Source organism: Leptodactylus fuscus, chromosome 2, assembly GCF_031893055.1.
Source record: "Leptodactylus fuscus isolate aLepFus1 chromosome 2, aLepFus1.hap2, whole genome shotgun sequence".
NCBI lineage: Eukaryota > Metazoa > Chordata > Amphibia > Anura > Leptodactylidae > Leptodactylus > Leptodactylus fuscus.
Window position 1 is genome coordinate 146,732,370 of NC_134266.1, and position 13,382 is coordinate 146,745,751.

The 13,382-nt window shown below is 46.5% G+C and overlaps 1 protein-coding gene across 1 annotated transcript in view; it reads left to right on the forward strand.

Annotated features, from left to right (window-relative positions):
• The window catches only part of TEX14 (testis expressed 14, intercellular bridge forming factor), a 78,368-nt gene that overhangs the window by 41,212 nt on the left and 23,774 nt on the right, over positions 1 to 13,382 (forward strand). The window contains exons 7-9 of the mRNA XM_075263118.1: positions 114 to 244; positions 4,832 to 4,933; positions 6,797 to 6,920. Of these exons, the coding sequence (XP_075119219.1) occupies positions 114 to 244; positions 4,832 to 4,933; positions 6,797 to 6,920 (357 nt within the window). The remainder of the gene's footprint in view (positions 1 to 113; positions 245 to 4,831; positions 4,934 to 6,796; positions 6,921 to 13,382) is intronic.

Here is a 13,382-nt window from a genome sequence, read left to right on the forward strand (position 1 = left end):
TGACAGGCATGTTTGCACAATTTTTAGCTCCATTTCTTCTCCAAAGTTTTAACAGGTTTTTTTTTTTATATGTTCCAAATTTTATATTGTAACCATACTTCTCTGATTTTCAGTTTTGTGTACGGGATAATGGTCTTGCTGGATCTTTGCTAACTTTCCCTTTCATTGAAGACAAAAGCCTTGTACGAGATGAAAGCAAGCCCACCTTCTCTTATGCGGCTGGACCATTGATGACAATGATAAAGTAAGACTCTTATTTATTCTACATCAATAACTTTACTTAAATGTGAGCATGTGTCTGTCCTAGAAGAAAGAGTGCATCACTTTAAAAAACATTATTAGTAATATTTTTCCTACAGCATTATTTTTTCACTTTAGAAAGATCATCAGGATTTTCCTATTGCCTAACTCTCATTCCACTATCCACTTTATAAGCCACTGGTTTTGTGTGCAGCCTCTTGACATTCAGTATATAGAATCAAGACAATGCATCTAACTGTCAACTTTGCTCCAAACAAATTGTCTTTTTTTTTCCAGGTCACGATTGAAAATGAAATAAGTGATCTGGTTATTTGCTTTGATCAACGTTGTCACTTTTGGATGCATCTTCCATTAATACATGCTTCTAGTTTTTATAAAGCATAATGAACTTGCAGCCGTAGCTTTGATTTTCTTAATGTCCCAGAGATGCTTCAGATTTATTATTAGGAGTGCGTCTTTTAATAAATATGGCACTGGAAGGATGCACACAGCAATTCAGATAGTCCTCAGGTCAAGTTCAAGGAGTTGTTGGTCACAATGCCCATCTTGATTACCAATGGTTGCATTTCCAGAATGGTATCTGGATGAGGTTAAAAAATCAATGATCTGTGCTTGTCATGAGTGCCAGGTAGTTGCCACATGGTGAAGAACACATTCAACATGCTGATCCTGTTGTGCCTATGAAGTCAGAGGCAGGGTACCAGATCTAACCTACATTGTCAGCTCCACTCTAAGGCTCCGTTCCCACGTGTCAGAGCGAGGCGCTTCAAAACAGATCCCATTGACTTCAATGGGTGCCGGCGTACGCGCGCTACCCATTGAAATCAATGGGTTATAAAGCCTCCCATTGATTTCAATGTGTAGTGTGCGTGTTTATGTGTCTAAATGAGCAGCGTGTTACTCCGTGGGAACGGAGCCTAACAGCAATCAGGAAAACCTCCGATTGCTGCTGTTTAACTCTTTAGGCTGGGTTCACACAGGGTTTTTTGGTCCGACTTTTGATGCGGAATCCGCGTCAAAATCCGGCTCAAAAACCCGCCTCCCATTGAATTCAATGGTTTCCTTTTTCCAGTCACGGAAAAAAGAAGCGACATTCCCTTTCTTGAGGCAGAGCAGCGGATGTCTGTGGCGCAACACTCCCTCCCGACTGAATGCATTGCACTGGCATCCAGTTGCGGCTAGCCGTTTTTTGGACCGGATTCTGAGGAAACCTCTGCGTCAAAATCTGGTCCAAAACCCCCCCGTGTGAACATAGCTTTATATATCACAATCATGGAAAACTGGTATGGGGATCCCCTCTTTGATTGTGTAACAGGAAATTCCTGAGATGTGATTGTGGCCCTTATGATGTCTGAGCAGATAGCTCAGCGGACATTGAAGGATCTCAGTGTTTCCTGGCAATAATCCCTGTGGTTTGGGTGTACTTAAAAACACGCTTACAACTGTCTGTATTATTGTACTGGCATATACCAGAATATAGATAAATATATGTCACTACATCATAGGTAAAACATCAAAATTCCCCCGTGAATTAAAAAAATTAATAAAAACGTTATTTAAAAAAAAAAAATCTGAAACATGCTGCCACTTTTATGCAGTGCAGACAAAATTACATACTTATATAATTTATGATGATTCTATCTCCCTATATTATAAAAATGAATTTCTGTCTGTCTGTCTGTCTGTCTGTCTGTCTGTCTGTCTGTCTGTTCTCTAATGCGAACCAAACGACTGGACCGATCTTCACCAAATTTGGTACAGAGATACTTCAGGTATCCGGGAAGGTTTAAGACGAGACTCCAACTCGCTCGGACGCACCGTTGCTGAGATACAGCATTCCAAACACAGTGCCCCCCCCTTAGCCAATACAAACCTGCAAGTCTTTCACTCATATTCCAACTGCAATACACACGGTCACTCCACATACACAACCCAACACTTAAATCCAAACTGAGATACACGCATCAGAGGATTAGATACACAGATCCGCACACAGTATCACACGCCAGAGGATTAGATACACACGTCTGCACACAGTCCCACAAACCAGAGGATTAAATACGCACTTCTGCACACAGTTCCACACACTGAAGGATTTGATACGTGCATCTGCACACGGTTCCACATGCCGAAGGATTAGATACAGGCGTCTACACACAGTTCCACACTCCAGAGGATTAGATACGCGCATCTGCACACATTTGTACAGACCATAGGATTAGATACACGCGTCTGCACAGAGTACCACATGCCGTAGGATTAGATACACACGTCTACACATAGTTCCACACTCCAGAGGATTAGATACGCGCATCTGCACACAGTTGTACACACCATAGGATTAGATACACGTGTCTGCACACAGTACCACATGCAGTAGGATTAGATACACGCGTCTACACATAGTTACACACACCGAAGGATTAGATACACGCCTCTTCACACAATACCACACAAGTGAGGATTAGATACGTGTGTGTGCACACAGTACCACACTTTGGAGGATTAGATACATGCCTCTGCACACAGTACCACAAGCCAGAGAATTAGATATGCGTCTCCGCACACAGTATCACACGGGGGAGGATTAGATACGCGCGTCTGCACACAGTATCACACGGGGGAGGATTAGATACGCGTGTCTGCACACAGTACCACACGGGGGAGGATTAGATACGCGCGTCTGCACACAGTACCACACGGGGGAGAATTAGATACGCGCGTCTACACACAGTACCACATGCCATAGGATTAGATACGCGCGTCTACACACAGTAGCACATGTCGGGGGATTGGATACACGCGTCTACACACAGTTCCACACACCATAGGATTAGATACGCGCCTCTTCACACAATACCACACAGGGGAGGATTAGATACACGTGTCTTCACACAGTTGTACACGCCATAGGATTAGATACACGCGTCTGCACACAGTAACACATGCCGTAGGATTAGATACGCGCGTCTACACACAGTACCAGATGTTGTAGCATTAGATACGCGTGTCTGCACACAGTACCACTTGCCGTAGGATTAGATACGCGCATCTACACACAGTTCCACACTCCAGAGGATTAGATACGCGCATCTGCACACATTTGTACACGCCATAGGATTAGATACACACCTCTGCACAGAGTACCACATGCCGTAGGATTAGATACACGCGTTTACATACAGTTCCACACTCCAGAGGATTAGATACGTGCGTCTGCACACAGTTGTACACGCCATAGGATTAGATACACGCGTCTACACACAGTACCACATGCAGTAGGATTAGATACGCGCGTCTACACATAGTTCCACAAGCGGAAGGATTAGATACGCGCCTCTTCACACAATACCACACAGGGGAGGATTAGATACGTGTGTGTGAACACAGTACCACAGTTTGGAGGATTAGATGCATGCCTCTGCACACAGTACCACAAGCCAGAGAATTAGATACGCGTCTCAGCACACAGTATCACACGGGGGAGGATTAGATACGCGCGTCTACACACAGTACCACATGCCATAGGATTAGATACACGCGTCTACACATAGTTCCACACACCGAAGGATTAGATATGCGCCTCTTCACACAATACCACACAAGGGAGGATTAGATACGTGTGTGTGCACACAGTACCACACTTTGGAAGATTAGATACATGCCTCTGGACACAGTACCACAAGCCAGAGAATTAGATACGCGTTTCCGCACACAGTATCACATGGGGGAGGATTAGATACGCGTGTCTGCACACAGTACCACACGGGGGAGGATTAGATATGCGCGTCTACACACAGTACCACATGCCGGGGGATTGGATACGCGCGTCTGCACACAGTACCACATGCTGGGGGATTGGATACGCGCGTCTACACACTGTTCCACACACCATAGGATTAGATACGCACCTCTTCACACAATACCACACAGGGGAGGATTAGATACACGTGTCTTCACACAGTTGTACACGCCATAGGATTAGATACACACGTCTGCACAGAGTACCACATGCCGTAGGATTAGATACACGCATCTACATACAGTTCCACACTCCAGAGGATTAGATACGCACGTCTGCACACAGTTATACACGCCATAAGATTAGATACACACATCTGCACACAGTACCACACCAACAAGGATTAGATACTTGCGTCTAAACACAGTACTGCATGGGGAAGGATTAGATACAGCTTTACTCCAGGTATCCATAACAACTGATCACAGGTTTTTCACTGATATCCAAAATGAGATACACATAATCACATGATGCTTATGGACATACACACAAACCACATACAAAATACACCAGTGCAAAATTGGACAATTCTTATGAGGCCACTACACAAACATAGCATGTAATATACCCGTGCGAAGCCGGGTCATCCCTCTAGTTATACTATAAAAAAAATAGATTAATTACTTGTGAAATAGTGACATCTAAAACTTACTCATGTCCTTGGGGATAATGTTCTCTATTCCATTCTAAATACTTTCTGAATTATGTAAAGTGTGTGTGTGTAATATATATCTATGAATTTCTTGACAATCCTTCCAACTCTTCCAGCTTGCTGTGGGGAAGTACAGAAGTCACAGTTAAGGGGTTAAGTGACACGGCTAATAATGAGTTCTTTGCTGATCTTCTTATAGCAGAAGAGGAAAAGATGAGGTATGGCATCCCTTCTAATTTTACCTTTAACTGTATTATTTACTAAGAAAAGTCTCTTAGGTAAAAATGAAATGTTTAATGCACAAAGGGCCTGGTCACGCCTGCTAAATCGATAGTTTTAGCCGAAGCTCTATTATAGCCAAGAATGTTCTAACCAGTTGTCAGCAACCTCCAGCACCTGTGCCAAGGTCAGCACTTAAGGCATGTTTACTCAGCATAGAACTCACCCTAGGGAGCCTTCACACGGAGTTACGCTCCGCTCATTCTCAACGTAAAACTCGTTCACAATGAGCACGTAAAAACCAACTCCCATTGATTTCTATGGATGCCAGCATATGCGTGCTACCCATAGAAATCAATGGGATGCTTTTTTACCTATTGCTTTCAATGTGATACGCGCGTAACTTTCTGTTATAATTAACCATCGGCGTTTCCGTTGATATCATTAACATGCTTCGATTTCCAAAACTGTGCTGGTTTTGGAAATCGCTCTTTGTTCACGCTGCGGATTTTAACGCAAAGTGGGCATAGGATTCACAATAATTCCATCCACTTTTCTGATACTGTATAATGCCACGATTTTTCCGTGGTGTTTCCGCCGCGGGCAAATCGCGGTGTTTCCAGCCTTTGTTCCCTGGGCTATGGGTCCATTCACACTGAGTTTTTTGGTGAAGATTTTGTCGAGGAAAAAATCCGCTTCAGGCATTAGGAAATGTTTTTTTCCTCCAGCACATGTATGGACCTTGAAAAAGCCGCTAGCAGTTTTTCCACGTGTTTTTTGCCGATTCCACGTGGATTTTCCGCCTTCCATTGACTGCGTTGGTTTTTGCAGGCGGAATCCGCCTGAAGGAAGGTTTTTTTCTGCTGTTGGAAAAAAAAGCTAGCAGAACCCATAGAACTGTATGGGGAGGCTTTTTTCCACGTGGATTCTGACACTGATTCAGCGCCAAAATCCTCGCCAAAAAACTCAGTGTGAATGGATCCGCGCTCATTTTGGCAAAATACACGTGTAAAAATAAGACTCCTATTGACTTCAATGACATTTTTTACACGTGTAAAAAAACACGTCAAAATAAACGTCAAAAAACACGTCAAAATACACATGTAAAATGTCATTGAAGTCAGTAAGAGTCTTATTTTTACACGTGTATTCTTTACACGTGTATTTTGCCAAAATGAACGCGCGCTTACTCCGTATGAATGGACCCTAAGGGTTAGTTCACACAGAGTTTTTTTGTCAGTGAATTTTGATGTGGAATCCGCCTCCAAATCCACCTGCCAATGCGGCTCCCATTGACTAGCTAGTAGCGGAAAAAAGAAGTAAGATGGCCTAGCTTGCTGACTCAGCTGCAGCGCGAGACTCCCTCCTGATTAGGCCCATTCATTCGGGCCTAATCCGGAGCGGAATGTAGCAACGGGATGCCGATTCACTGCATCGGCATTCCGTCGTGGCTAGCCATGCGATATATTCACATGCTGAATCCATTTTCTGCCGTGTAAACATACCCTAATTTTTAAAATGCTGCTGTTCCGGGTAATCCTTCTCTCATGGACCATAAAAACACAGTTGTAGGGGGGAGGAAAACATGAGGCTGTTGGGTCCCACTGATGGTCCCTTTCTGATTATAGAGAACATATACTGCATAGTATATATGCTTAGAAATAAAGTATATCAGTTATATATAAACAATGTAAAGGGAATAAATGTAATAGACTCGACTTTCACAGTCCAGTCTTGAATATTGTAAGCAGAGAATAAAGTTTTATAATTGGGTTCAATTCTGCCATTTTCTTTGATACTTAAAATTTCTGCAAAACTTGTGAATTGTGTTAATGTGGTTCTTGCATTCTTCTACTTCACAGTTACCTGCAACACCCTCTTATTCTTCAGCTGTTAGCACTGTCTACATCGCTGTCTCTGGAGAGGAAACAACTAGTGTTTGAGAGGGTCACATTTGGCTCCTTTTACAATATATTACATGAAAGGGTAATGTATGATGTATATGCCAATATTGAACATGTTTTTTTTCCTTTAGAAGGTAGCCCTTATGTATTAAATACAAAGTATATATACAGTTAGATGAAGTATACAACATTATAACATTCTGGGCTGCTGTCTCCCATCACACCTTAAAGGGCGTTTCCAATCTTACTCTCTCAGCAGTTTGCTTGCTGTGTCTTCTTCTCACTTACTACATTCTTCAATAAGCTGGTGGGTAGGCTTTGACTGTTTGATGGACAGGACAATATGATGACCTTAATAGATAACAACATTGTCTTTACCATAAGAGAGTATTTATTATTAGAGATGAGCGAACACTGTTCGGATCAGCCGATCCAAACAGCACGCTCCCATAGAAATGAATGGAAGCACCTGTGACGCTGACTTTGCCGGCGGCCGGCCGGCGTCACAGGTGCTTCCATTCATTTCTATGGGAGCGTGCTGTTTGGATCGGCTGATCCGAACAGTGTTCGCTCATCTCTATTTATTATGCTTACTAGAAATCTAATATAAATGCATATAAAATGATATGCAGAATAAATGTATATTACATTACACAGGTTTACATAGAACACTTACACAGAGAATGGACTTGTAATAAACTCAACATTAACTTTGTGTTTTTTTACACTGTCCAAGCTTTCATCAGCAAACCATAATTAGCTGAGCTGATTGTCCTGACCACAGAGCTGTATGGAACAGTGAGAGGACTAAACCACCCCCAGAGAGTAGTGACTCGTTGCTCTGCCCTGTCTTATCAGCTGTTAGATGGGCACCAAGGAAACGCTGTGTAAACAATGGGAGGAATAATCTAATATAGCAGGCAAACAAAGCAACATTGCTAAAGCAATGTATTTAGGAAAATTCTTGAATTTATATAAGTTAGCAGTATAGATAGGATGCTTGCGATAGGAATACCCCTTTCAGTTCTCACATAGCTTTGTGAATGGAAAGTAAAAAAAAATATGGCGTTTGAAAGGTGGGGAGTAAAAGATGAAAAATGGCTATAGTGGAAAGAGGTTACTATTAGAGATGAGTGAACACTAAAATGTTCAAGGTTCGAAATTCGATTCGAACAGCCACTCAATGTTCGTGTGTTCGAACGGGTTTCGAACCCCATTATAGTCTATGGGGAACAGATACTCGTTAAGGGGGAAACCCAAATCCGTGTCTGGAGGGTCACCAAGTCCACTATGACACCCCAGGAAATGATGCCAACACCTCTGGAATGACACTGGGACAGCAGGGGAAGCATGTCTGGGGGCATCTAACACACCAAAGACCCTCTATTACCCCAACATCACAGCCTAACAACTACACACTTTACACACTCAATACCACCTCTCTGACAGTAGGAAAACACCTTGAAACATGTGTATTTGGCACTTGCAGTGAGGAGAGCTTGTCACCAGCAGTGAATTTGGGCCTTGTAGTAAGTTGAGGTTGGCACCAACATTTGTTTTGAAAATCAGGGTGGATTGAGCCTCTAACCAGCAGAGTTTGGGCAAATTCATGGTGGAGGGAGCCTCTAAAACCCCCAGTTTGGACCAATTCATGGTGGAGGTAGCCTCTAAAACCCCCAGTTTGGACCAATTCATGGTGGAGGGAGCCTCTAAAAACCCCAGTTTGGACCAATTCATGATGGAGGGAGCCTCTAAACAGCCCAGTTTGGGCAAATTCATGGTGGAGGGAGCCTCTAAAAACCCCCAGTTTGGACCAATTCATGGTGGAGGGAGCCTCTAAAAACCCCAGTTTGGACCAATTCATGGTGGAGGGAGCCTCTAAACAGCCCAGTTTGGGCAAATTCATGGTGGAGGGACCCTCTAAACAGCCCAGTTTGGGCAAATTCATGGTGGAGGGAGCCTCTAAAAACCCCAGTTTGGACCAATTCATGGTGGAGGGAGCCTCTAAAAACCCCAGTTTGGACCAATTCATGGTGGAGGGAGCCTCTAAAAACCCCAGTTTGGACCAATTCATGATGGAGGGAGCCTCTAAACAGCCCAGTTTGGGCAAATTCATGGTGGAGGGAGCCTCTAAAAACCCCAGTTTGGACCAATTCATGGTGGAGGGAGCCTCTAAAAACCCCAGTTTGGACCAATTCATGGTGGAGGGAGCCTCTAAACAGCCCAGTTTGGACCAATTCATGGTGGAGGGAGCCTCTAAAAACCCCAGTTTGGACCAATTCATGGTGGAGGGAGCCTCTAAACAGCCCAGTTTGGGCAAATTCATGGTGGAGGGAGCCTCTAAACAGCCCAGTTTGGGCAAATTCATGGTGGAGGGAGCCTCTAACCAGCCCAGTTTGGACCAATTCATGGTGGAGGGAGCCTCTAAAAACCCCAGTTTGGACCAATTCATGGTGGAGGGAGCCTATAAACAGCCCAGTTTGGACCAATTCATGGTGGAGGGAGCCTCTAAAAACCCCAGTTTGGACCAATTCATGGTGGAGGGAGCCTCTAAACAGCCCAGTTTGGGCAAATTCATGGTGGAGGGAGCCTCTAAACAGCCCAGTTTGGGCAAATTCATGGTGGAGGGAGCCTCTAAACAGCCCAGTTTGGGCAAATTCATGGTGGAGGGAGCCTCTAACCAGCCCAGTTTGGACCAATTCATGGTGGAGGGAGCCTCTAAAAACCCCAGTTTGGACCAATTCATGGTGGAGGGAGCCTATAAACAGCCCAGTTTGGACCAATTCATGGTGGAGGGAGCCTCTAAAAACCCCAGTTTGGACCAATTCATGGTGGAGGGAGCCTCTAAAAACCCCAGTTTGGACCAATTCATGGTGGAGGGAGCCTCTAAACAGCCCAGTTTGGACCAATTCATGGTGGAGGGAGCCTCTAAAAACCCCAGTTTGGACCAATTCATGGTGGAGGGAGCCTCTAAACAGCCCAGTTTGGGCAAATTCATGGTGGAGGGAGCCTCTAAACAGCCCAGTTTGGGCAAATTCATGGTGGAGGGAGCTTCTAACCAGCCCAGTTTGGACCAATTCATGGTGGAGGGAGCCTCTAAAAACCCCAGTTTGGACCAATTCATGGTGGAGGGAGCCTCTAAACAGCCCAGTTTGGACCAATTCATGGTGGAGGGAGCCTCTAAAAACCCCAGTTTGGACCAATTCATGGTGGAGGGAGCCTCTAAACAGCCCAGTTTGGGCAAATTCATGGTGGAGGGAGCCTCTAAACAGCTCAGTTTGGGCAAATTCATGGTGGAGGGAGCCTCTAACCAGCCCAGTTTGGACCAATTCATGGTGGAGGGAGCCTCTAAAAACCCCAGTTTGGACCAATTCATGGTGGAGGGAGCCTCTAACCAGCAGAGTTGGTGGAAATCAGGGTGGAGGGAGCCTCTAACCAGCAGAGTTGTGGGAAAGCAGGGTGGAGGGAGCCTCTAACCAGCAGAGTTGGTGGAAATCAGGGTGGAGGGAGCCTCTAACCAGCAGAGTTGTGGGAAAGCAGGGTGGAGGGAGCCTCTAACCAGCAGAGTTGTGGGAAAGCAGGGTGGAGGGAGCCTCTAACCAGCAGAGTTGGTGGAAATCAGGGTGGAGGGAGCCTCTAACCAGCAGAGTTGGGGGAAATCAGGGTGGAGGGAGCCTAGTATTAGCAGAATTGTGCAACGCTTATGGTGGATGAGTATGAGGATGCGGAGGAATTGGAGAGGTTGAGTACAGACATGGAGTTTCATGTTGGGGTGCTTTACACAGGTGGGCACAAAAATGAAGGCTCTATCCAGTGGTGGTTCATTTTTATCAAAGTGAGCCGGTCGGCACTCTCAGCTGACAGACGGGTGCGCTTGTCAGTGATGATGCCACCGGCTGCACTGAACACCCTCTCAGATAGGACGCTGGCGGCAGGACAGGACAGCACCTCCAAGGCATATAAGGCAAGTTCAAGCCACAGGTCCAACTTCGACACCCAATACGTGTAGGGCGCAGAGGGGTCGGAGAGGACAGGGCTGTGGTCGGAAAGGTATTCCCGCAACATGTGCCTATACTTCTCACGCCTGGTGACACTAGGACCCTCCGTGGCGGCACTTTGGCGAGGGGGTGCCATCAAGGTGTCCCAGACCTTAGACAGTGTGCCCCTCGTTTGTGTGGACCGGTGAGAACTTGGTCGCCTACTGGAGGAACTGCCCTCCCTGCCGCCAACGTCACATGCTGGAAACATCTCCATCATATTCTGCACCAATTGCCTGTGGCAAGCATTGATGCGATTGGCCCTCCCCTCTACCGGAATAAAAGACGAGATGTTGTTTTTATACCGGGGGTCAAGGATAGCAAAGATCCAGTACTGGTTGTCCTCCATGATTTTGACAATACGCTTGTCGGTTGTAAAGCACCCCAACATGAACTCAGCCATGTCTGCCACAGTGTTAGTTGGCATGACTCCTCTGGCCCCACCGGAAAGTTCAATCTCCATTTCCTCCTCATCCTCCATGTCTACCCATCCGCGCTGCAACAATGGGACGATTCGAAGTTGTCCGGAAGCCTCCTGTATCACCATCACATCATCGGACAACTCTTCTTCCTCCTCCTCCTCCTCCTCCATTAAACGCAGTGAAGCGGACAGATGTGTGGACCTACTCTCCAGCTGTGACGGATCGGATGCTATCCCTAACTCCTCTGTGTGATCTGAGTTATCCCTGATGTCAATCAGGGATTCTCTCAGAACACACAAGAGCGGGATTGTAAGGCTCACCATCGCATCCTCAGAGCTCACCCTCCTTGTGGACTCCTCAAAGACCCGTAGGATGTCACAAAGGTCTCTCATCCATGGCCACTCATGGATGTGAAACTGAGGCAGCTGACTTTGTGGCACCCTAGGGTTTTGTAGCTGGTATTCCATCAAAGGTCTCTGCTGCTCAACCACTCTATTCAACATCTGAAACGTTGAGTTCCAGCGTGTGGGGACGTCGCACAAAAGCCGGTGTTGTGGCACATGCAGGCGTTGCTGGAGAGATTTTAAGCTAGCAGCGGCTACTGTCGACTTGCGAAAGTGGGCGCACATGCGCCGCACTTTCACCAGTAGCTCTGGAACATTGGGGTAGCTCTTTAGGAAACGTTGCACCACTAGGTTGAAGACGTGGGCCAGGCATGGAACATGTTGGAGTCCGGCAAGCTCCAGAGCTGCTACCAGGTTCCGGCCGTTATCACAAACGACCATGCCTGGGCCCAGGTGCAGCGGCTCAAACCATATTGCCGTCTCATCGAGGAGGGCATCCCTCACCTCGGAGGCAGTGTGCTGTCTGTCCCCCAAGCTGATCATGTTAGGAGTATTTAGGTTCTTTACTTTCTATTTTTCTTACCTGGGGAGTTTTTGGCTGCGCAGTGTCTGGGGTGGCATCCTGGCGCTGCGGGGTTGTCCTGTCGTGAGTATTGGTGCACACCTTCTGACTTGCACGTGCGCACTGATGGTAGGCAGCTTTATCTCCTGGTTGATTAGTCTGTCCTCCCATTTGCACCTGGGAGGAGTGGTCTCTACTCTGTATTTAAACCCATGCCTCCCATGGTTCTGTGCTGAGTGTCGCTTTTACAGAGCTAGGCCTTAGCAGGAGGAGTAGGTGGTGTTCTGGGATAGAGGAAGTTCCGTGGTTGGTTGTTTGGGAGGTTTGGGTGAACGAGTTGGTTTGTGTGTTTTCCCTTCTGTGTTCACCAATCCTCCCTCTGTGTATAATTGACTGTGTGAGTGAATTGCCTTATCCTTTGATTTCTACTCAGTTTCCCTGTGTTTGTTTCCTAGTGTAAGGTTCCTTCCCATATTGGTTTGGGGGAATCCTTTCCCACATTTTTCCTGTGTGCTGCTTGTGTTGTTAGTCAGCGCACACCCTTGTCAGTCCCTGTCGGTAGCAGCTTCACTTGTTCGTTAGGGGTGACCCCCTTTAGTCTCCAGTCCCTAGAGGTCTTATAGGGCATTCCTTCTCCCACTTCCCTCTAGGCCTACGGAATCAGTGAGAGAGGAGCTGTCGGGGTCAGGCTTAGCCTGAGTACAGCCGACCCACACCCGTGAGGCAGGGACCGGGATAGCTAGTGGGAGTAGTGCAGGGCGAGATTCCCTACTGCTATCCCTTAGCCCCGTTGCAGCTACCTGGACTGACATAACAGATCAGCTTCAGCACAGCCTGCTGACGTCTACCAACGCCAGTGCTGCAACGTTTCCAACTCGTAGCTGGGGTCAATCTAACAGCGGAGGAGGAGGCGGTGGCGGAGGAGGAGGCGGTAGAGGAGGAGGAGGAGGGGGGTGTTCTTCTCGTGTCCCTGCCAGGAATGTTAGGCGGGGAGACGAGGTACACCGGGCCAGTTTGGGAAGCAGTCCCAGCCTCAACTACATTCACCCAGTGTGCCGTCAGTGAAATGTAGCGTCCCTGTCCGCATGCACTTGTCCACGCGTCGGTGGTCAAGTGGACCTTTGTGCAAAGCGCGGAACTAAGGGCCCGCCTGATGTTGAGTGACACGTGCTGGTGCAA